Below are 22,411 nucleotides of genomic sequence, written 5' to 3' on the forward strand. Positions count from 1 at the left end.
AATGTATATATGTTACGGTTAACGTCTGAAATCAGGTTAATCTCAATATTACCCAGTTAATATCGAGATTCACCAGTCTAGTTGGTTAATGTCCGAAGATAAACAATCTTCAGCCTTCAATCGGACATTAACCGGCTAATCTCGACATTACCACACGTGTCTTATTAAAGTCCACATTGTTTTGTTGCGTAATCAAGTGGCATTCGTGCAAGAAGTATAGCTATTTCAAAGTGAAAATTTAAGTATTCAATATGTCCAATGAATTTAAAGACCGGTTTTACGAGAATCTTGATAAAATTATTTCCACAAAACGGGATGACAACAGTGCTTATTTATCTCGTGAAAAATATGATTTAATTTGTAATCAAGTGAAAGAAGCAAAACGACAAGCTAAGAAAACAGCGTTGTCATATCGACGTTTGGCCAAATACGATGTAGTGAATGTGGGAAATGATTTCAAACTTATTGTTTCTTTGCAAGAAGGTAAGGAGAAATTTTTATGTTACGTAAAATAAGGAGAATTATTTGATATTCTTTATGAAGCACATTTAAGTATTGGCCATGGAGGAAGAACAAGAATGTTAAATTTTTTAAATGATAAATACAAAAATATAACACAAGAAGTAGTAACACTTTTTTTTAATTTTGCATACCCTGTCAGCAAAAACTCAGTTCAAAAAGAAAAGGCCCTTGTTGTAAAACCTATGATATTTTCTGAAATGAATAGTCGGTGTCAAGTTGATTTGATCGACATACAATCCGAAGCTGATTGACCATTTCGTTTCATCTTTGTATATCAGGACCACCTTACAAAATTCGTGCAATTAAGATCTTTAACTTCAAAGAAGGCAGATGAAGTAGATACACATTTGGTAGAAATTTTGTGCATTTTTGGAGCACCTTCAATCCTCCAATCTGATAATGGCCGGGAGTTTGTTAACACAATAATAAATGAACTGAAAAATATGTGGCCTGATTTAAAAATTGTTCATGGAAAGCCCTGGCATAGTCAGTTTCAAGGAAGCATCGAAAGGGCTAATAGTGACATTCAGGATATGCTAATAACGTGGATAAAAACAAATAATACATCTAAATGGTCTGAAGGCTTTAAATTTATTCAATTAATGAAAAACAGGGCCTTTCATGCAGGAATAAAACAGTCTCCCTACGAAGCAATGTTTGGACCGAAAATAAAAGTTGGTCTATTGGATTTTATCTTTCCAAGGGACTGTATTAATAAAATAGATACAGAAGAAGATCTTCAACATTTATTAGATGAAGTAAATAGTGCAAAAGGTGTCAATAATAATAGCAAAGTTGCTGGAACAAATTCATCAGACTCTCATAACCATGATAAGAGAACTACTACAGGTAAATTGTAAAGCTATGGGTAGTAAATAATTATTGTTATTAATTATTCGTTTCTTTATTACTTACAGGTACAACTTTTATAACCAGTTCAAACAAACCAAATGAAAATTACAAATTTAGCTCTTCTGTAAACATTATTCCTCCAGTTATCACAAGAAGTCGCTGAAAAATATGAAGTACCAAACGAAACTAACCATTCCAAGACGTCTGTAAATATTATTCCCCAGTTATGACAGAAATCGATGAAGCAAACGAAGTACAAAGCAATTCCTGGTCTTCTGTAAATCTTCTTACTCCAGTTAACCCACAAGTCGGAGGAACATTTGAAGATTCAAATGAATTTAACGAAATGTTAAATAAGAATCTTATACCAAATAAGAGCCTAATTTGTTGTGGTGCTTGTGAGTTTGAATGTTCGAACGGTTGCGTCAGTATCTCGTGCAATATGTTTGTTCATACAGACTGTTGTGCTCAAATTAACGAAAATAATAAAAATGATTTAAGGTGCCTAATATGTTGCCGAAAGAAATCTATTATCGAAAATAGATTTCAAGCAAAAGATGGTTTGCTTCAACAAGCAAAAAAAATGAAACTAAATTCCAATAAGTTATTACCGACTGCAAAAATTGGTGATACTGTTAGATTACCTGTCCCCGATCTTGATAGAGGACGAGCTGATGCAAGGAATACATTAGGCGTTGTTACGACAGTTGAAGATAACAACATGTATTACAAAATCGGGACAGAAAAGGGCACATTACCACAGTTATTTACAAGAAATCAGTTCAGTGTATGTCTGGCTCCCCTTATTGCTACCGAAAAAGTTTCAGTTGTTGAAAAATCTCTTCGTGAGATTGCAGCGACTTCATCTCTATGTGGTGGTCAAGGATACAAAAGATGCTCGTGCAAAACCAAATGTGGTTCAAAAAAGTGCTACTGTAAGGCAGCTAATATTTTATGCAACTCTAAGTGTCACGGAAGTTTGTCATGTTTGAATAAATAGCAGGTATTTTTTATACAATTGGCAACGTTGTATTATTTTCTAACACATTATTCAACATTAACCAAGGAGAATAGTTAAACTCGACATTAACCTGTTAATGTCAATTTATCTGAATTTGTACGACATTAACATTACATTTCAGTTAAAGTCAAGATTAACCGGTTAATGTCGAGATTAACCATTTTCGAAGTTTAACCGTAAATTTAACGTGTCTTGGTTTGTTTATTTCTACTGCATCTTGATTGTAAATTTAGTATAGCATTTAATAATTATTGTGAATTATATAAATGCATCATTTTATATGCTCTAATATTACATCATCTTTTATTGTTTACAAATTCATAGTTTATATCTCAGAAACCATAAAACATTGTTTGACATTGAATGGTTTTAATACTTTAGGAAAATACAGATACAAATCTACCTTGAAAATAAATGCTACTTTTTGATAACTTTTAGACAAAAACCTTGAAACCAAAATAGGTACATATTCATTAAATTCACATAAGTATACCTATCAAAATGAACTTTACTTCATGAACAATTCTATTCAAAACGGGTATGTACCCAGGTATATGCGCTTTAGGAATAAAGAGAGTTCACAGGAGTATATCTAAAAATACATCACCAAGGGCAACCTGAAATGAGGTTTTCCTCCTTGAAAATTTTATCAAAATTTTACTAAACAAACAATAGTTTACAACTTTGAATTGTATTTAAATAAATCGAATAAATTCCACAATTTAATGCTATTAGTCATGCAGTCATGTGCAAATTAAATGTTTTGATAATAATTTTAACACTGATAATAGATAGCTAATAATGGTTGCAGCGTGAGAATATGATGATGCACTTTGCACCTATCTCAACAGGTTCGTTTTTTTAATATTGTCAATGTTTCCTTGTTGAATATCGATAGGGTTTGAATAACGTATCCATTTGGATTAAAACTCTGCCTTTTAAATCAAGAAACATTATTTTCACTATTAGGAAAATATTTGGAACAAGGAAGAAATTATATAGTAAAAAGATGAGTCGCAAGGTTTCTATTCCCAATTGATACTTTTAATTTCATACCACAACAAAATTATTCAACAATTCATCTCAAAACAAACACCCATTCTTGTGATAGAAAGAATTAATGCGCCATATCTAATTGCACAACAAACCTTTTGAGACATCACAGTTAATAGCAATGTTTGGCTAGATATTTATGATTTAAAATATTGTTAGTAAATAAAGAATCAAATAAACAATACCTTCCTGTTAGGGGCGGATGTTGAATAACAAAATTCCTCCACACACTGAAGAATTTAACAAAACATGGCAGCTAAGGCGCTACGGCCACTGCCAATCAAAAAAGATCCCGCTTAATCTGCGCTTGGGCAAATCTTCCCGCTCTGTTGCCACGTATTTTAACGGAAAATCTTGAAAGATTTACGAAAAAAATCTACATTCATTTAAATAATTGAAATTGTTTTGTAAATTTTGTTAATATTCATTGTTTTGTTTGTAGATATACTTTGTATTTATTTTAAACATCATTTACAGTAAAATATTAATTTTTCTTTTATAAAAATTTAATTCATAAAAGCAGTGGCGCACCTACAATTTTGCTCTAGGGGGTTTTGCTTGGGCACAGAAATTTTTTTGTATTGTTTGTGAAAGATAAGTTACATTTTCCTACTATTCTTTATACATTTTTATATGCCCTGAGAGGGGTTTTAACCCCCAAACCCCCCCACCCCTGGGTGCGCCACTGATAAAAGTCCTTTAACCTTTCTCGTGAAGATTCTTAAGAAAAAATACTTTAATATTTTACTGCTAAATCATTAGGGACTTATTAATTTCATTCTTTTTTACATTATTGTCAATCTACCGTGATATTATAATGTAATCAGTACATAAACAAAAAAATCCTTAAAAATATGAGTTTTAATTTTAACCATTCAGTCGGGGCACCAAGTCTGTAAGACCAGATGCACATTAAAATTGTTGGCATTTATTGAAGAAATTTTGTTTAGTGTTTAAAGTTTAAATAGCACGATAGCTGTTATGACATTTTTGGGCAGGTATTTGAGGCAATCTGAAAATTTTTCAGGTACCTAACTCTTCCATGATAGCCTAATACAAAAATGCTGGTCTGGCTGGAAGGTAGCGGTCATTTTCCCCAAAATTCCCCTTAACCTAAAAAAAAGCCTTTTTCTCGCAGCAGTTTCCAATGCTATAACTGACATTTGGATCGCTAAAGAGAATGAAGAGCAGTAGTGGACTTGGCACTGAACGGTTTTAGGTTAGTCATCAGGAGCGTCATTTGAAATTTTGTTTGGGGGGGGCAAGCACTATATATACAATACATTATATATGATGTTATGATGAATATTGATGTATTTTTTGTAAATTTCAGTCATTTTTTAGGGCCAGGGGGGGCAAATGCCCCCCCCTGGACGCCCAAATGACGCCCCTGTTAGTCATGTGTCGTGATCGATTTCAATTTTTACTTAGATGTCTTCGAATTAATAATCTTCACACTAAAGAAGGAAGATAAGTTTGTCTTACGCTTTGACAGTTCTTCTTCTTCTTCTTCTTTAGGTGCCGTGTTCGTATTCAGACGTCGGCCATCATCATGTTTACAAGTTCCTGAAATATTTCTCTAGCGGCTGCTGCGCGAAATAATTATTCTACTGTGGAAGCACAACATTGTCTAATATTATGCAACCATGAAAGTTTCTTTCGACCAATCCATCTCTTTTCCTCTACTTTTGCTTGTATTATAAGGCTATGTAGATGGTATTTAGGTCCTCTAATTATATGGCCAAGTATTCTGTTTTTCTCGTCTTTATGATGTTTATGAATAGACGTTCTGCATTCATCAATTGAACATGTTCATTGGGAGTGTGCGAAACCCACGATATCTTTAGGATTCGTCGATAGCAATGATAGCATCACAATTCGAATGCTTCTAACTTGTTTAACATTGTGGTTTTTAATGTCCATGGCTTACAACCATACAATAAGATAGATTACACATAACATTTCAGAACCTTGTTGCGAATATTCATCGACAGGTTTCTGTTACATAAAACTGCTTTCTAGGACATTCTAGGTCATAAAACCCTTGCGTGATATTTCGATCCTGGTTATTAGTTGTTCATCATTAGTCACAATTTACATTTAACCAGCTGCAAAGGTATTTAAATAGTTCACCCGTTCTATCTCCTCTCTATTGAGAAAGCAGACTTTGATCTATATATTATATTGATCTATACATTAGTCAGTCTTTCCAACTGCCATCCACTTTTTCTTTGAAATATTGATTTTTATACCTCTTCTATAACTTGTTTCAAATAAAAATAGAAGGAAAACGGCATCCGTAGAAGAATGTCATGGTTGCGGAATTTGAGAGAGTGGTTTGGCTGCACCACTAATGAATTCTTTAGGTCAGCTGTAAACAAGGTCAGGATTGCCTTGATGCTTTCCAATCTCCGATATAAATAGCACAAGAAGAAGAAGATAACTTGATTCACTGACTAGATTTACTAATGTCTGGAGATCTTGTAAATTTTCTGTAAGAATGGCTGTATCTTCAGCGTGTCTGATATTGTTGATTACTTTTCCGCCTAGTCTTACTTCATCTTGTCTGTCATCCAAAGCCTCCCTAAAGATTTCTTCATAGTACAGATAAAAGAGACTGGGTGACAAAACACAACCCTTAAGGTATACTTCACGTTTGATGGGTAGTTTTTCAGTACGACTATCTCCAACTTGGACAGAGACTAGGTAATTTATTGATAAACGTTATTTCGAAACTCAAAATGTTTTTGTAAGAGAACGCGCACACAAAATAGAGCCTCTCTAGTTCGTAGACCATCTATAAATCCAGATTGCTTATTATCCATTCTACTTTCGCACAGAAGGAATACTCGGTTTTGTATAATTAGTAAAATTATCTTAAGTGCGTGACCCATTAAACTGATTAGTCTAAAACTATATTTTGTTAAAGAAAGTATTTAGGTAATAGGTAATGTTTTCTTTGTCCAAAAGTTTAAAGTAGCTCAGCAGGTATTTGACCTGGTCCAGGTGCTTTATTGTTTCTGGCTTGCTGTAAGTATTGCTTGTTCGACTTCCGATTTCAGTATACTGGGACCCCTGCCTAACTGGTTGCCACAGGTAATATGTGGAGCGCGGTGATGTGGTGCATTTTCTCCAGAAACATCGCCAAAAAGGTCACTATCAAATTTTTGACAGTTCACAAGGGTTAAACAAACTGACAACATTTCAATAATATTTAAGAAAATGTCTAAAGACGATAGGGATATGGAAAAATTAACCTCAAATTCATTTAAATAATCAATAATCAATCAAAATATAAATGTATCAAAAATAATGAATTTAATTATATGACTACTTAATTTGTTTGTGTTAGAAAATAAATAATTTGAATTAATTTTTTTAGTTGTGAATGATCATCGAAAAAATCATATATGCTTCTCGCATTTAATATTTGCCGCTTCGCGGCTCATGTTGTATCTGTCATACTCGTATCATACCTAATGACCATTATTAAATGCTTATCGCATAATATACCTACTTATATCGATTCAGTTAGCTTGAGAATATGAAAATATTTTTATAGAATTATTGTCAGAAATATATACAAGAAAAAAATCCTACCCCTCATTATTAATAACTGAAATAAAGTTTATTATTGTTTTATTGATTAACTGCAAGTGAATAATTATATGTAGTTTTAAGTTACAATTTTATATTGGTTGTGAGGAGAGTGTGCTTGGTTGTATGTAATTTCCAGCCCAAGTCAAAATTTGACCAGCCCAGCACAAAATTAATTACACTTAATTTGACAATAGAATAGACAATAATAGTTTGATACACAAATCTGCAACCAAACAGGAAATATTAAAAATATGGCAACCATGCCCTGTCTCCGAATTATACGCATGTTCAAATGTATTTTATTGACTTTTCTTATTATATTAGTTATATATATTTTCTTACACAAGTTAAAAGGAGAAATAATATTAACTTTAATATTTTAACAAATTTGTACATTTTTATGATATGCGCATATAATATACATATATTAATTATATTGCGGACAATGATTTACTTTGACGTTTGCTGAACGTGGCGGGTTTCGTATTTTACCTTGCCACTTTCAGACACGTGGCCAAATAGTCTGCATACCTTCTGATAAGGTTTTTTAAACAAAATAAGATGTCAGTATACAAATAGGCAACATCGGAAAATATTATTCGCAATAATTAATATAAATAAAATAAATCTTTTGAAACAATATTAAATTAGAAGTTTTCATTGAGGAAAATAGTTAATATTTACTTCCGCTGTCGATGTGCCTTAACACGCATAGGTATGTTCTCATCTATGGTTACCTACCTATAAATAATTAGTCACATCACAACGCTGTGGTCTGTTGGTTTCTGATAAAATAATACTTTCTTAGGTATGTAGAAAGTAGGACAGAATTTAAATTTTAATAGTATGAACATGTGTAACTGTACAGGTAAACGTCAGTTGTGGTCTTGATAAACTATTGCCAAGTTATACCTATCGCCTTAAATATTTCAGTTTTTCTTGTTATTGTATATTTATCCATGTCAATAATATATTATTAGGAATTTTAAAAATTATAATTTCAATGTGAATCCTGGTTTTATATCAAAAATCCTTTATTTTATTCAAAGAAAGCGACCGAAATTTGGCAACATTTAATGCTAATTTCAAAAATTATTAAGGTAAAGGTTTTTAATTTTTAGAGAGTAACGCTTAATATATATTTAAATATTTTAGAAACATTATAATCAGTACCAGGTTGAATATTTTAAGAAATTGTATTTTCAATTATTATTATTCACTTTAATTCATCTCGATACGGCTTTCCATTAAAAGATGGCGCTTCAACGAAACTTATGAGACTTCCATGATCCAAGAAAACATAATAATAATTATTCAGATAACTTGATGTTATTATTCATACAAAAAATTAAATAGTCACAATAACATTTTTATAATAATTTTAATACAAAAGAGTAGGACCACGCTTCTTAATTTTTTTATATACCTATCTCATCCTATTACCAGTAGCATTGTATAACGAGTATGGAAAATTTTTTAGGAGAGGGTAATAGCTATTTGTATAACAAGGGAGGAAAGTGCTACTTTTCCTCCCGAGAATGAAGTTTACTGCCCGACGCGTAGCGGAGGGCAGTAATCATTCAAGGGAGGAAAGGGCACTTTACTCCCATGTTATACATATCGCACCTTGAAAACAAAAGTGACATTATCCCAAAATCTAGATATTTCAGTATGACCGTTTAAAGTTTGTCGAACAGTTCTGTAATGGATGTTGAACTAAAGTAACCGAATTAAATACTATAATTAATGTTATTTAATAGTTTGATTAAAGTACAGTCGGTTTCTACCGAAGAAGGCAAGTTAATAATGTAACTACTAATTTAGAAAAAAATCTTTAAAAAAAATTCCGTATAGTGCCACTTTTGTTTTACACAAAAGTTCTGATTATTAGAATAAAAAGTCAAGTTAATATTTACCTTATGATAAAAAAAGAGAAAAATAAAACGAAATTGTGTCATATTAAAAAGAAAAATCGTTTATTTGGTAAAAGTAAACAAACTATTAATAATACTTAATGAAATTTAACATTTTTTCAAACTTAAAATAATTAAAAAACTTAATATTATCCAAACATACTTTGATAATAGGATTTGTAATAATTGGGAATTAAGCCAGCATCAATAAGACTTCTTACATCATCTTTCTTTCTCTGTGATATATCCAATTTACGCTGATACAGAGGTTTGATTTCTGAAGGACGACTATTTCTATTGGTTCTTTTATTTAAGTCAAGCTCTTTAAAATCATCAAAGTAAGATGTTTTGTAGCTTATTTTTATCTCTTCATGTACGTTTTTCTCAACTTTGCTGACTTTTAAATCAAACAGTTTTACAACTTGGCCATCTACGCTCTTATTCAGCCTCGGAACCGGTAATTGTTTTATATCCAAGAAATCGCCATAGCTCATTTCATTTACAGCGAAAGGTGTCCCTTTTTTTGCGCTTTTTTTCTGGGCATTTCAGGCGACAACTTAATCCACAAGAACTTTTTATAGTTTTAGCTGGGGACACTTTTTTTGATCTAGAACTCGAAACATATTCTTGTCCAGAGTCTTTTAAAGACTTAGCAGTTTTGGCATATCGTTCATTTTTTTTTGTTTCCAAGGTTTGTCAATCCTATTTCCAACAGCGGATGGAATATCCTCCACGACATTATTATTTGCAATCCGAACATTTTCATTATAATCTGTTATAGTTAGCAACTCATCACCAATGTCGTTAGCTATAACATGTTCATTAAAATCCTCGTTAAAAGAATTTGAATTATTTTCATTTATAATTGTCGTCAAATCACCACTATTTTTGCTTACTACTTCTTCATGTATGATTATTTCGTTCTCATTAGAAAGTTCTGATTTTTTTCATCTACGTAAGCTACACATTTAGTGAAACAATGTGAGGAAGAACTTGAAGAACATGTAGAAGATCTTGTAGAACAGGAGGACGAGCTGGAAGAAGATGAAGATCTGGAAGTACCTAGATGAAGAGTTAGATTTGCGGCATCTTTTTTTTGGGGTGCGTAGGTTCTGTCTGGTGTAAAAGTCACCACTGTCATCACTGGATAAGTTTTCGTTGTTAATAGAACAGAGATCGTACTGGATGTTTGTAAATGGTTGGATTTAGTTTCTGTAAAAACTAAACTTCGGCATTTTTCTTCCATTTTTTCAGGTACTGGATTTTGACTACCCCGATTTTGAGCTACTATTTGTAATATTCTTCTACTTCTACTGTGTGAATTGTCCATGATTATAACCCCTTAAACAAAAAAAGTCTATGCAGTTAGCAATATTTTGATGGTGTATATAACATTAAAATTATGTACTTTTTCAAGAAATAATCACAGTTATTTTTATGTTACATTATTAGGTATAAAACTACTACACACGAGAAACTGCAAATGTCTTTTATTTATTAAAATACAGCATGATTATCCTATCATTTTTACTACAAGACTGACATTAAATTAAATTTGACATATTTATTGAGTTACAAAAAACAGTATAATCGCATTCCACTTTTTAGAAAAAATGGCACTTAACGAAAAATGCTATTATTTAATTCGTTGATATAAGAACTTAGTTATTTAGGTTATTCAAAAACCGACACTATACTTAAAATGTCAGTTTTCCATTCATTAACTAGGCAGAATAACTGTACATAATTTACGTGAAAACCGGCACTAAAGAAAAAATGTCACTTTTTTATTTACCACGACATACTTTTCCCTCAACAATCCGCCGAAAAGTGATAGAGTGCCACTTTTTAAATTACCACTTAAACAAAACACCTAAAAGTCAAAAGTGACACTAGCGACTTGTAGGAGAAACTATGTGAGCTATTAGAACAGAAGTCTCTGCAATAGGAGCGTTTAGTCAAAAGTAATGCAAATGTCGCTATAACTAAAAATTGATGTTTTCAGTATAGTGCCACTTTTGTTTTCAAGGTGCGATATGGTTTTTCCACCTTCCTCAAATAACAAGTCATATTATAATTTTTACTCAATTTATTTATGTAACTAACCAACAAAATTTATTAAAACTAAAACTAACAAGTAGGTACAATATAACTGTCAACTGTCAAATATAAGTCAAATTAATAATGTAAACATTGTTAAATCAAAATAATAATTTACTGTTTTTTACCATTCTGCAAAATACAGGGTGTTTTATAAATAAACGTTAAAATGTATAGATACTTACGTAATAGAAAATAGATATTGTACAGGGCGTCAATAAGTTATATTTCATGAATGCAATACCATGACGTCACTTTTACTTTTCCTCCCTAGGGAGGAAAAGTACAACTTTGCTCCCTACAATCAGGTCCGGAAAAGTATACTTTCGGTAGAGGTAGGTGGAAAAAAATTTTCCATACTCTAAGGTATAACTAGACCAGTAGGTAACTGGAAATATAAATATTCTGCCGTGCTTAGCGAAAACGCCGTATCTGCAAAAATCTGAAAAAATGACATTTTTACTTCTTTCTAACTCAAATGTGCATATTTATCTTAATTGCTTATGTGTCAAAACACATGTGTCTTATGTCGTATCATGTGTAAATCTGTAAATGTATACGAATTCTTAAACTAATATTGATTTTACTCGAATGTGATGTCTCTGCAGATACGGCGTTTTGGCTAAGCACGGCAGTATTTTAAAACGTTTTTATATAGGTACCTATATTTATATAATGTATACTTGGTTTGGTCTGTGTCACGGACTCCGCAAATTTTGTAATTCATTTTAAAAATAGTTCTAGGCTACCTAGGTACCTGAAATTTTCAGAATAGCTTAGAATTAGCTAACAATGCAATATTTAACTGCTATTATACAGGGTGATTGATTAGTGGGGTAAAGCTCCGTATATCCGTTATAGTAATAGATAGCGATAAAAGTTAATAACAAAAATTGTAGCCAACTTTGAGCTTCACATTACAAAATTAGTTAGAATGTTACAGGGTGTTCGATAACATAGTGGCAGATCAAAGTTATGTTTTTTTAAATGGAATACCTTGTATTTTATTTTATATTCGAAATCTTCGTAACTTCTCCATTAGAAAAATATAAAGGTTTGGTATGTTATACAGGGTATTTACAAAGTTATAACCAATTTTATATGAAAATCATAACAAGTTTAACTCCCTGTATAAATAAAAATAAGCACAAAGGCAAATGCTTATCTATTGATGCCATTATTTTTTTAATTTTCAAAATTTTCCTAAATGATCGATATTGCTAATTCTCTTTATATTGAATACAGGGTGAGTCAAAACGCAAGTACATTATTTTCTCAGTAATTTTAAATGAAAATCCCTGTATTTTATATCACTATCGAAAAGTACAATTACCGTACTTTAATTTTTATACAGGGTGTTTCACTGGGAAACGGAAATACTTTAATGGTGAATAGAGGTCACCGAGGCGGTTCTAGATGTACTACACTTTTTGCCCTACCGAGTTGTATAACCGAGTTACAGGATGTTTTATCGATTTTGCTCATTTCTTTTCTAAGCCATAACTTTAGAACCACCCTGTATATTTTTTTGATATTTGGTACACATTACCAAATTGATATTTGATATTTGGTACACATTACCAATTCTAAGCCCAAACGATCGACACACTAATCACTGGAAAAATCCAGGTCCGGATTAACAAAAAATTATAAAGTAATTGTGACCTTAAAACAACACCCTGTATATTGATATTTTGAAAATCTGTTTGCATATTTGAAAAGAGCACAAAAAACTAAGTTTATTGGTTCGCTTCAATTTTTCGGCCAGACAATTTTTTGACTTTAATTTTGAAATTATATTGATTTTTTTAAGACCTCTGACATTAAAAAATATAACTTTTAATTATAAATTATTAAAGTTAATGAATAAATACTCATTTTAAAAATAATCAATAATTATTTACTATATTGAAACGACCCAATTACTAATGACAAGAAAAATCCAGGTCCGGATTAACAAAAAAATATAAAGTAATTTTACCTTGAACCAACACCCTGTATATTGAAATTTTGAAAATTTGTCTGCGCATTTTAAAAGAGCATAAAAAACTGTGATTAAAGTGTGATAAATTATATTGAAATTTTAAAGAACTCTGAGATTAAAGACCAGGTAGATATTATTAACTTAGAGTTCATCAATTTAAGTATTTGGGAGTAATCGTGAATGGCAAAAATAAGAGAAGTGAAGAAGTAACGAGCAGGCAGGCAGTAAAAGATAGGTATGGGCCATTCCACGAACATACGCCTGTTTTGGATTACTTCGACAACGAATATTTTACTTTGCAACATAAGAAGTACGAAAGTAAATGGTGCTAATAATTATTCCAATAAACAACAATGTAATTTGCAATTTACTTCCGTTCTTCTTATTTGGCACAGTAAAATATTCGTTGTCGAAGTAATCCAAAACAGGCGTATGTTCGTGGAATAGGGTATACTGGAGATATGATAGGCCAGTATGGTCCAACCTTTTAGACGTTGCGGGCCATATTAAATTTGAAATTATTATGAAGGGCCAGAGAACTCGACTCGTTGAAAAAAAGTTTATTTTAAAAAATAATATACAAACGAAATATTATTTACAAGTATTTTATTATGGTTTACAATTTACATGTTATGTTTAAAATTTAATATAGGCGTAACCAGGGGGGGTTTGGGGGTTATAACCCCCCATTGGGATGTACTTTGAGCTCTATACGCTTAACACCATATCCCTCAGTTGTTGTAACCCCCCCTTTCAGGTAGTTGTAACCCCCCCTTAGGATCAGCCTGGTTACGCCTATGAAATTTAACATAAAATAAAAAATCAATGGGATATTTGAGGCAAGGGTTTATCCTCTACCAAATTTTGCACATCTATATCTATGCTAGTCATAGTGAGTCTAATACACGCTTCCAGAGAATCGTTTTCCATGCGATTACGTGTTTTAGATTTAATATGCTTCAAAGCAGAAAATGTACTTTCACATATATACGTACTACCAAACATTGAATACTTATAGTTTCAACGCAAAGTTAGGAAGTTTAGGAAAACGATCCTTGGAGACTACCTTCCAAAAGGTACTAATGCCTTCATTTTTCTTTGCTTGAAAAAACGAATCGGACTGTAGTTCGCACAGCTCTAATTGGTATTCTGCTGACTGGTTCTGGATGTTGACTCCCATTGGATTGTTAAAAAGCTCAAGATCGGGTTTTAGTGCATCAAATTCCGAAAACCTTTCATCGAATTCTCTTTTTATTTCTGTAAGAACTTTTGCAAACCTCGAGAAATCGACCATGGTTTCTTCTTGATTTATTTCGAAACACGCAGGAAAATGTGTGAGGTCGTTTATTTTCATGCAGTTCTCGAAAAGATCAAGTTTTTTACGAAATGTCTCAATTTGACCAACCAACTGTGATATTGTCTTATTTTTTCCATGGAGTTGTAGGTTTAATGTGTTCAAGTAAGAGGTAATGTCTGTTAGAAATGCCAGTTCATGAAGAAATGTTTTGTTCTTAAGCTTTGTTATAAATACGTCCGTGTTAATAACAATTTCCGTTTCAAAAAACAATAAGATCTCTTTTCTTAAAGAAAAAAAATTCTAAGGCATTTACCTGCACTCAACCAGCGTATCTCTGAATGTAGGGGGACGTCCTTATATTCAGTATCTAATTCCTCCGAGAAAGATGAATTTTCAGTGTCGCTGAGCTCTGTTTCCTCCTCTTAAGATGATTACTATCTGCACTACAGTTTTCATAGTATCGTTGATTTTAATTATCTTTCCACAGAGAGCCTCTTGATGGATAATGCAATGAAACATAACACAGTTAACACCATTTTCCCGCAAAAGTCCAGCCAATCCCGTTATGCGTCCCGTCATTGCTTTTGCTTCGTCGGTGCAAACGCAAGAGCACTTTTGAAAACCGCCTGTATTTTTCACAGCGTCACTGACTGCTTCCAATATATTTATACCTTTGGTTCCGTCTTCCATGTGGTGCAGTTTTAGAAGTTCCTGAACAAAAAGTAATAGCTGATTTTTGTCAGTAATATCAACAGATTCGTCCAGGGCTGAATAGTACAAACAATCACGAACTGTGTGGACCATTTTTTTTAAATACATGAGTATTCAGCTCATCAACTCTTCTAGATACAGCTTGATGGGAAACTGAAACACATTCAAAATTTTTGGCCATCTTTTCATCTCCAAAGGACCGTGCCATTTTAACGGAACACCGATTGATCATTTCTCCATCTCTAAATGCTTTTTTACTTTTGACAAGCTCTAAACATACTTCATATGATGCTGCTAAGCTTGATGATTGAACAGCTGAGTTTATGCGACTCGGTTGCAGGTTATTTTGTTACCACTTTTGTTTGTGGTAACGAAATCGGGCGGAAACGGCTCGTGTCTGAAAATTTGGAAAGGCGAAGGCGTGGGTGCGCCATGGTGCTGTGAACTGGTGGATAATAGAACTCTTGTTACCACTTTTTGGAATGGTTACAGTGGTTACTTACCTATTACAATGTGTGTGCAATTAAACATGGATGAGTCTCGTTGACGATTTTTTTTTAAATTGTTGACACTATTATTATTCAATGTAAAGCATCTCGAGTGTTTCGCAATATATTATGATTTTGACAATTTTAAAAATAACACAAAAAAATCCCAGATGCCTTTCATCAATTTGTGAAGCTATATGGACAAAAATTTGACAGAGTAAAGTTAATAACAGAATTGACAGTTCTTTTTAATAATCCAGATTATATCGATAACTTGATAATGCATTTCAGGAAGATCCTAAATTGGCAAACCTTTTTTTAACAGTTTTGGCTACAAGTGCATCCGTTGGCAGCAGTTTTTCAGCAATGAAGCGGATTAAAACCTGCCAAAGAAATACTCAATTGCAAGATTAAATGTCCTCGTTTTCTTTAATATTCATTGAGAAACGCTTTTTAAATGGATTAATGACAAAATACTCTTTATGCAATTCTGTTCCTCTTTGTACAATTAACCATTTTGCGAATAAACAAAAACTTGTATTTGGGAGGTTCAAAATAATTTTTTAAATAAGATTTTTTACATCTGGTTTTGGTAACACTTTAGAAAAAGTCACGCGTCGCCACTGGAGGGGGAAAAGACCTCCGAAACCGGTATAGACTCTTCCTGCACTCTCCGATTTAACCAGAGTATTATGCAGGTGCTGCATTTTCATGTTGCAAAGAAATTGAAAATGTTTATACATTTTTAAAAATTAAGAATATTTGAAAGGAAAATCCTAAGAAGAATTATGGGTGCTATAAGAATGGAAAACGGAGCAATGAGAAGAAGAATGAACCATGAACTAAGAGACATAATGAAGGGAGAATATATAGTTAGATTTATTAAAGGGCAGAGACTAAGATGGCTAGGTCATATAGAAAGAAGCAAAAACGACCAGATTGAAGCTAGAAATTGAAAGACAAAGAAAAAGACCCAGAGAGAGATCGAAGGACCAGGTCATCAGGGACTCAAAATCCTGAAAGTGAGAAACTGGAGGGAACTATGCACACATCGAAATCAGTGGAAGAAATTGTAAACAATTGAAGAAATTTATAGAAATAACGTTTTAATGAAGACATTTTTAAAATACGCTGTATAAAATTTTTTTACAAAGAAATGTTTAATCTAGAAAATAGTCTGGAAGTATTCGTAATTGTGCCACAATCAATAATAGACCAACGATTGTGCCCTAATTTCTGGTTACAATTTGATGTTTGATAATTTCAAAGGGCAGCCAAATAATCTTCTTAAGTACTAGAAACACTTCTACTGAAATAATAGAGGAAACAGAGAAGTATTTAGCCAAACATATGTAGGTAAAGGTATTTTATAAATATGAGAATATTTTTATTATATTCTGTAACAGTAACGAGACTTGGTTGGAAATTTAATAAATATGAGGGGTGTAGTTTCAATGTGTACAATCTCCATATTTCACAAAAATTGAGATAGATGTCGCAATACGTCAAGTTTCTAGCCCTGAATCGAAGCAATAGAAAATATCTTTTCAAAATCGTCATTATCCAATGAATTTTGAAGGCAGAAAATTAGACTTGAATCAGTGGCGTACTGATAGATCAGCGGGCCCTGGTTCCAGTTGGAATGCGGGCCCCCATAGATTGTTTTCACTATGTCAATACTTTTTGAGTTTATTTGAGAGTGAATATTTTCATTTTTCAACAAAAAAAAAACTACGCTTCTAGACGGTTTTCGGAAATAACTCAAAAAGTCCTCTGTAGACCCAGTAGGAGCAGAGTCGCAGGTAATGAAAAGCTTCGTCAAAGCTGAATTTCTGTTTTTTTTTAGTTTCTAGCATAAAAAGTAAATAAGGTACGCTCAAAACAAAGTTGGTCCCTTTTCTTGATAAAAAAATGATAAAAATCACCACCTAATTAGCATCTTGAATGAAACTAATCGTTACCGCTTCACAAGTTACTTGACTTACCGATGTAGTGTTTATATACAGTGTTTTCCTAAAAGATTGGTAATAAATTATACCACAGATTCTGGGGTCAAAAATAGGTTGATTGAACCTCACTTACCTATATACAATAGTGCACACAAAAAAAGTTACAGCCCTTTGAAGTTACAAAATGAAAATTGATTTTTTTTCATATATCGAAAACTCTCAGAGATTTTTTATTGAAAATTGACATGTGGCATTTTTACGACAGCAATATCTTAAAAAAAAAAAAATTAAGTAAAATTTGTGCACCCCATACAAATTTTATGGGGGTTTTGTTCCCTTAAACCCCCCCAAGCTTTTGTGTACGTTCCAATTAAATTATTGTTGTGGCACTATTAGTTAAACACATTATTTTTAAAACTTTTTGCCTCTTAGTACTTTTTCGATAAGCCAGTGTTTATCGAGATATTTTGAATATTTGTCGAATCCACCACATATTTGTATATGGTTAAGTACGGTTATAGAGACCTGTTAATAATCTGAAAATTTATTTATAATTTACGTTTTTAGGTATATTTTGAAAAAGAAGCTACATCTCGATAAAAGGTGACTTATGAACAAAAGACTAAGAGGCAAAAGTTTTAAAAACACTGTGTTTAACTAATGGTACCACAATAATAGTTTAATTGGAACGTACACAAACATTAGGGGGGTTTAAAGGAACAAAACCCCCATAAAATTTTTACGTAAATATATTGAAAAAGAAGCCGCATCTCAATAAAAACTGGCTTATCGAAAAAATACTAAGAGGCAAAAAAGTTTTAAAAACGTTGTGTTTAACTAATGGTACCACAATAATGAATTAATTGGAACCTACACAAAAGTTTGGGGGGGTTTAAGGGAACAAAATCCCCATAAATTTTTTATGGGGTGGACAAATTTCACTATAATTTTGTTTTAAGATGTTCCTGACATAAGAATTATACATGTCCATTTTCAATAAAAAATCTCTAATAGTTTTCGATATATTGAAAAAAATCGATTTTCATTTTGTAACTTCAAAGGGCTGTAACTTTTTTTGTGAGCACATTTGTACTAAGGTAAGTTAGGTTCAATCGAACTATTTTTGGGATCTACGAAAAAAGGTCGCCAACAATTGGTCGAGCGAAAAAATGTCGCGCACATTTGAGCGCGTATCAAAAGGTCGCCGGCGAAAAAACAGCGCCGACGAAATAAGGTCGCGTGCAATTGATCGCGCGAAAAAAGATCGCGTCAGAAAATATGTTTTCATTTGCATACTTTAACTTTCCTTCACACTTAATCCAGGCTTAGGTCAGATTTAGATGATGCAATAGAACTAAAGGATTGCTGTTAAATAATGACCCAAACAGTTAAATATTTTCTTATTAGTCATTTTAACCTATTGGTAAAAAATATTTCGTCAACCCAATATTGACTTCTAAATGACTTTAGTTTTATTTTCCACTTTAAATAATAGGAAAATAATTGGAAGTAAATAATCCTATTTGAAATTGATCATGTAAAATGTTCGACCAATTTAATGGCCGAATTAAGGTAATTTTAACTGTAAATGTTGTAGGGAAAGTACCTAGAGGTATTATTTCACGACTTGGCAGTGTCGCAAAATTTACCCTTGGTTATTTAAGAGTAAGTTTTAATATAAGCTTAATATATTTTACAGGGTATATACTACATATAGATAGGGTAGGTTAAGGGCTACCATCTTTATTAAAATAAAATTTCCCAAATAAAATAATGATATTGTGGTTAAAAATTATATAACAGGCACAATTTCATTAATACATTGTCACTGGTGAGTACTTATTGAAGATATCATAGTTAAAGAATACATTTATATTAATAACAGATTTGCATACTTTAACTTTCCTTCACACTTTATCCAGGCTTAGGACTGGCAGTTAGTAACTGGCGTGTTTAAAAGTTTTTTTAATTTTAATTTTTTTATTTTTTTCTAATTTTTATTTATTTTTTTTTTATTTTTATTTTTTTGTGTTTTTTTAATTTTTATTTTTTTTTTGTTTTTTTAAAATTTTTTTTTTAATTGTTTTTTAGTTTTTTATACTTGCAGTTGAAAATTTTGGGCAATTCCTCTTAAATATTCTAGATTTGGCCGGTTCCCGTATTGCAAACAAATCGTTTTTATTCGCCGCGCTGTATCTTTATAAATTTTTTTTGAGGTTGTTGGTTTCCAGCTATGTATTGCTCCACTTTTAATCGATTTAAACTCTCTTCTTTCTTTAGCCCCGTAATAAACTTCCATAGATTTGGGTGTGCTGCATTTAATATCGAGGAGAAGCTGTTGTGCCAACCTTCGACAGCATTATTAGTACGCGGTAGATCTTCCTCTATAAATTCGAAGCAATTCCAAAGATTCCTTGGAAACATTGGCGGTCTTCTTTGTTGTCGTCGATCCAATCTGCCTATCCATACATCCTCAAAGTAGTTTATTAAAGGTGTTAGTAAATTTTCATTTTGAGTGTAAAACTCGCTGTCCAGTAGCTCTCCGAATGTTGCAACAACATCTACTTCAGGTACGAAGGCTAGGGCTGCCAATTGTCGCAGATGTAGAGCAAAATTCGCGTCTTCTGTATAAACTTGTTGCAGTCCTGTACCTTGCATGTTTCTCCACAAACATTGTGTGAAATGAAAGAAACATCCACGGATTCTGACTTCAGGAAACTCTTGTTGTAAAGCATTAATTGCTGCTTTTTCATAATCCACCATTATTGTTGTAGGACGTAAACCTGGTCGTAACGTTTTTAATTCATGGAAGAGTCGAGTGTATGTTGCCTGAGTTTTATTAGGAAGTAGAGCAAAAACAGTTGGAATAACGTTGCTATACTGTACGCCATGTATTGTATACAGCTGACCAAACAATAGAGGAGTACATGTGAATGTTCCATCGGCATACCAGTGTTCACAGCTCGCCATCAAAGTTAAATTTCTTTCAGTGGAAAATATTAAAATTCTCTGTTCGTTTGGACCACTGTCAAATAAAAGAAACGGTTCGCCGTTATTGTTTCTGGTGTATTCTTCCGGAATAATAAGCTCTGTTAAGCTTCTTGGATTTGCCGGAATAGCTTCCACTCTTTGGCGTGTGTTCTGAATAGTTCGCTTTAGGGATGAAATAGAAGGTAGCTGCCCAGTTGCACTCACAGACACTTCTTGTGAAACGGTAGCTATGATTCCTTGTGTTGTTAGTTCAACTTGATGAGCCAGTTCTTTCATTCTGTTACAAGCCTTTTTTGCTTCTAATATTGACGCATCGGCAACGTGGTTGTGACTTGTACTTTTCACTACTTCATCTCCCACTGTGTGAACTCTCCCGGTACATTTATGCTTATTGTACTGAGCGCACTTCCAAATTGTCTTTTGATCAATCGTTTTTTCCTTTCTATGGATATATCCATTATACACCAACATATTGGCACCTTTTTGACTCTTTACGTAAGTTAAGACCATCTTGACAAATTGACAAGCTAATGAATAATGAGATATACGATATTTTTCTCATCTTCTTATACATCCAAAATACATTAAAAAGTAATAAAAGTACGTTTCACGAATATGGAATAATAATTACCACATTAGTGAATAACGCACAATTAGACAAAGAACTTTTGTACAATATTTATTTTAGCATTTCCAATAATGTCTTATCGTAATGACTTCATGGAATTCCTAATAAATACCTACACAATAAGGTGCCCTTATCTAAACTACTTATTCTTCACTAATCTGCATAACGACTTTCTACTAAGAACCAATTATGCTAATTACCGGTCTCTGAAAATACCAAAAATAGGTAAACTGGTACCTGGTATTCGTTTGTATGTAATATATACTGTAAATAGAACTATTATTACTGTACATTTTTAACGATATCCGATTAGGAAGAGCAAACACTTTTAAACACGCCAGTTTTTTGCTGACAGTCCTAAGCCTGTAAAAAGTGTGAAGGAAAGTACCTTTTTGAATTTAGATCCATATATTAAAATTATTCACGTAGAACAAAAAAAAAATACTTTCTTCATGTTAAAAATTGTTCAATTTTCAAGTATATTCACTTGAATAACCTGAAAATACCATATGAAATAATTTCCCATTCTCCTATATTTCCCATCTTGCTACACATCCAAAATACATTAAAAAGTATTTAGATATACGTTATTTTTCCCATCTTCTTATACATCCAAAATACATTAAAAAGTAATTAGATGGAATTCCAAGACTAATCGGCTCATAATGCATAAAGTTAAAGTATGCAAATAGAATTTCTTTAGAACCTTTTTGAAAACCAATTGAATGGTTTTAATAATGTAAAACATGACGCGATCTTTTTTCGCGCGATCAATTGCACGCGACCTTATTTCGTCGGCGCTGTTTTTTCGCCGGCGACCTTTTGATACGCGCTCAAATGTGCGCGACATTTTTTCGCTCGACCAATTGTTGGCGACCTTTTTTCGCGACACCCTATTTTTGACCCCAGAATGTGTGGTATAATTTATGACCATTCTTTTCGGGACACCCTGTATATCATCTAAGTTTTATCGGTTCTCATTTTTGAAAAAGAATTGGTTGGGTAAAGATTGTTCTTTAATTATGAAAAAAAATTTTTTATGTAACTTAAAAGTGATTGGTGATACCAAAAATTTCACGTAGTAAAAAAATATAGGTTTTGCTATTGTAAATATTTTGGACTTTTTGTTTTTCTGAAGACAAAAATTGGTTAAGGTATGGCTACTCAAAATTTGTATACACTCGTGATTAGTGACTCGTTTAGCCCATTTAACTACAGCCTTTTCAAAAATATGAACCAAGGAGCCTATAAATTAATGAATCTTACAGATCTTATAAAAGATACATAATTAAAGTAATCTGT

At 32.3% G+C, this 22,411-nt stretch overlaps 2 protein-coding genes across 4 annotated transcripts in view; one reads left to right on the forward strand and one right to left on the reverse strand.

Moving 5' to 3' along the window:
• Window positions 1-3,772, reverse strand: part of LOC114341448 (uncharacterized) — a 148,751-nt gene extending 144,979 nt beyond the window's left edge. For all 3 annotated transcript variants that reach the window (XR_007698444.1, XM_050652482.1, XM_050652481.1), the window contains exon 1: window positions 3,634-3,772. The gene's annotated coding sequence lies outside the window, so the exon portion shown is untranslated. The remainder of the gene's footprint in view (window positions 1-3,633) is intronic.
• On the forward strand, window positions 1,344-2,399 carry LOC126885719 (uncharacterized). The gene has a single exon (XM_050652484.1). The coding sequence runs from the start codon at window positions 1,601-1,603 to the stop codon at window positions 2,372-2,374; it is 774 nt and encodes a 257-aa protein (XP_050508441.1). The 5' UTR covers window positions 1,344-1,600; the 3' UTR covers window positions 2,375-2,399.
• Window positions 3,773-22,411: the final 18,639 nt, after the last annotated feature.

Source organism: Diabrotica virgifera, chromosome 5 (genome assembly GCF_917563875.1).
Source record: "Diabrotica virgifera virgifera chromosome 5, PGI_DIABVI_V3a".
NCBI classification, from domain to species: Eukaryota; Metazoa; Arthropoda; class Insecta; order Coleoptera; family Chrysomelidae; genus Diabrotica; species Diabrotica virgifera.

What these genes read in the sequence shown, in the direction of transcription:
- LOC126885719 (XM_050652484.1), top strand. Translation starts at nt 1,601, where the DNA reads ATGACAGAAATCGATGAAGCAAACGAAGTACAAAGCAATTCCTGGTCT.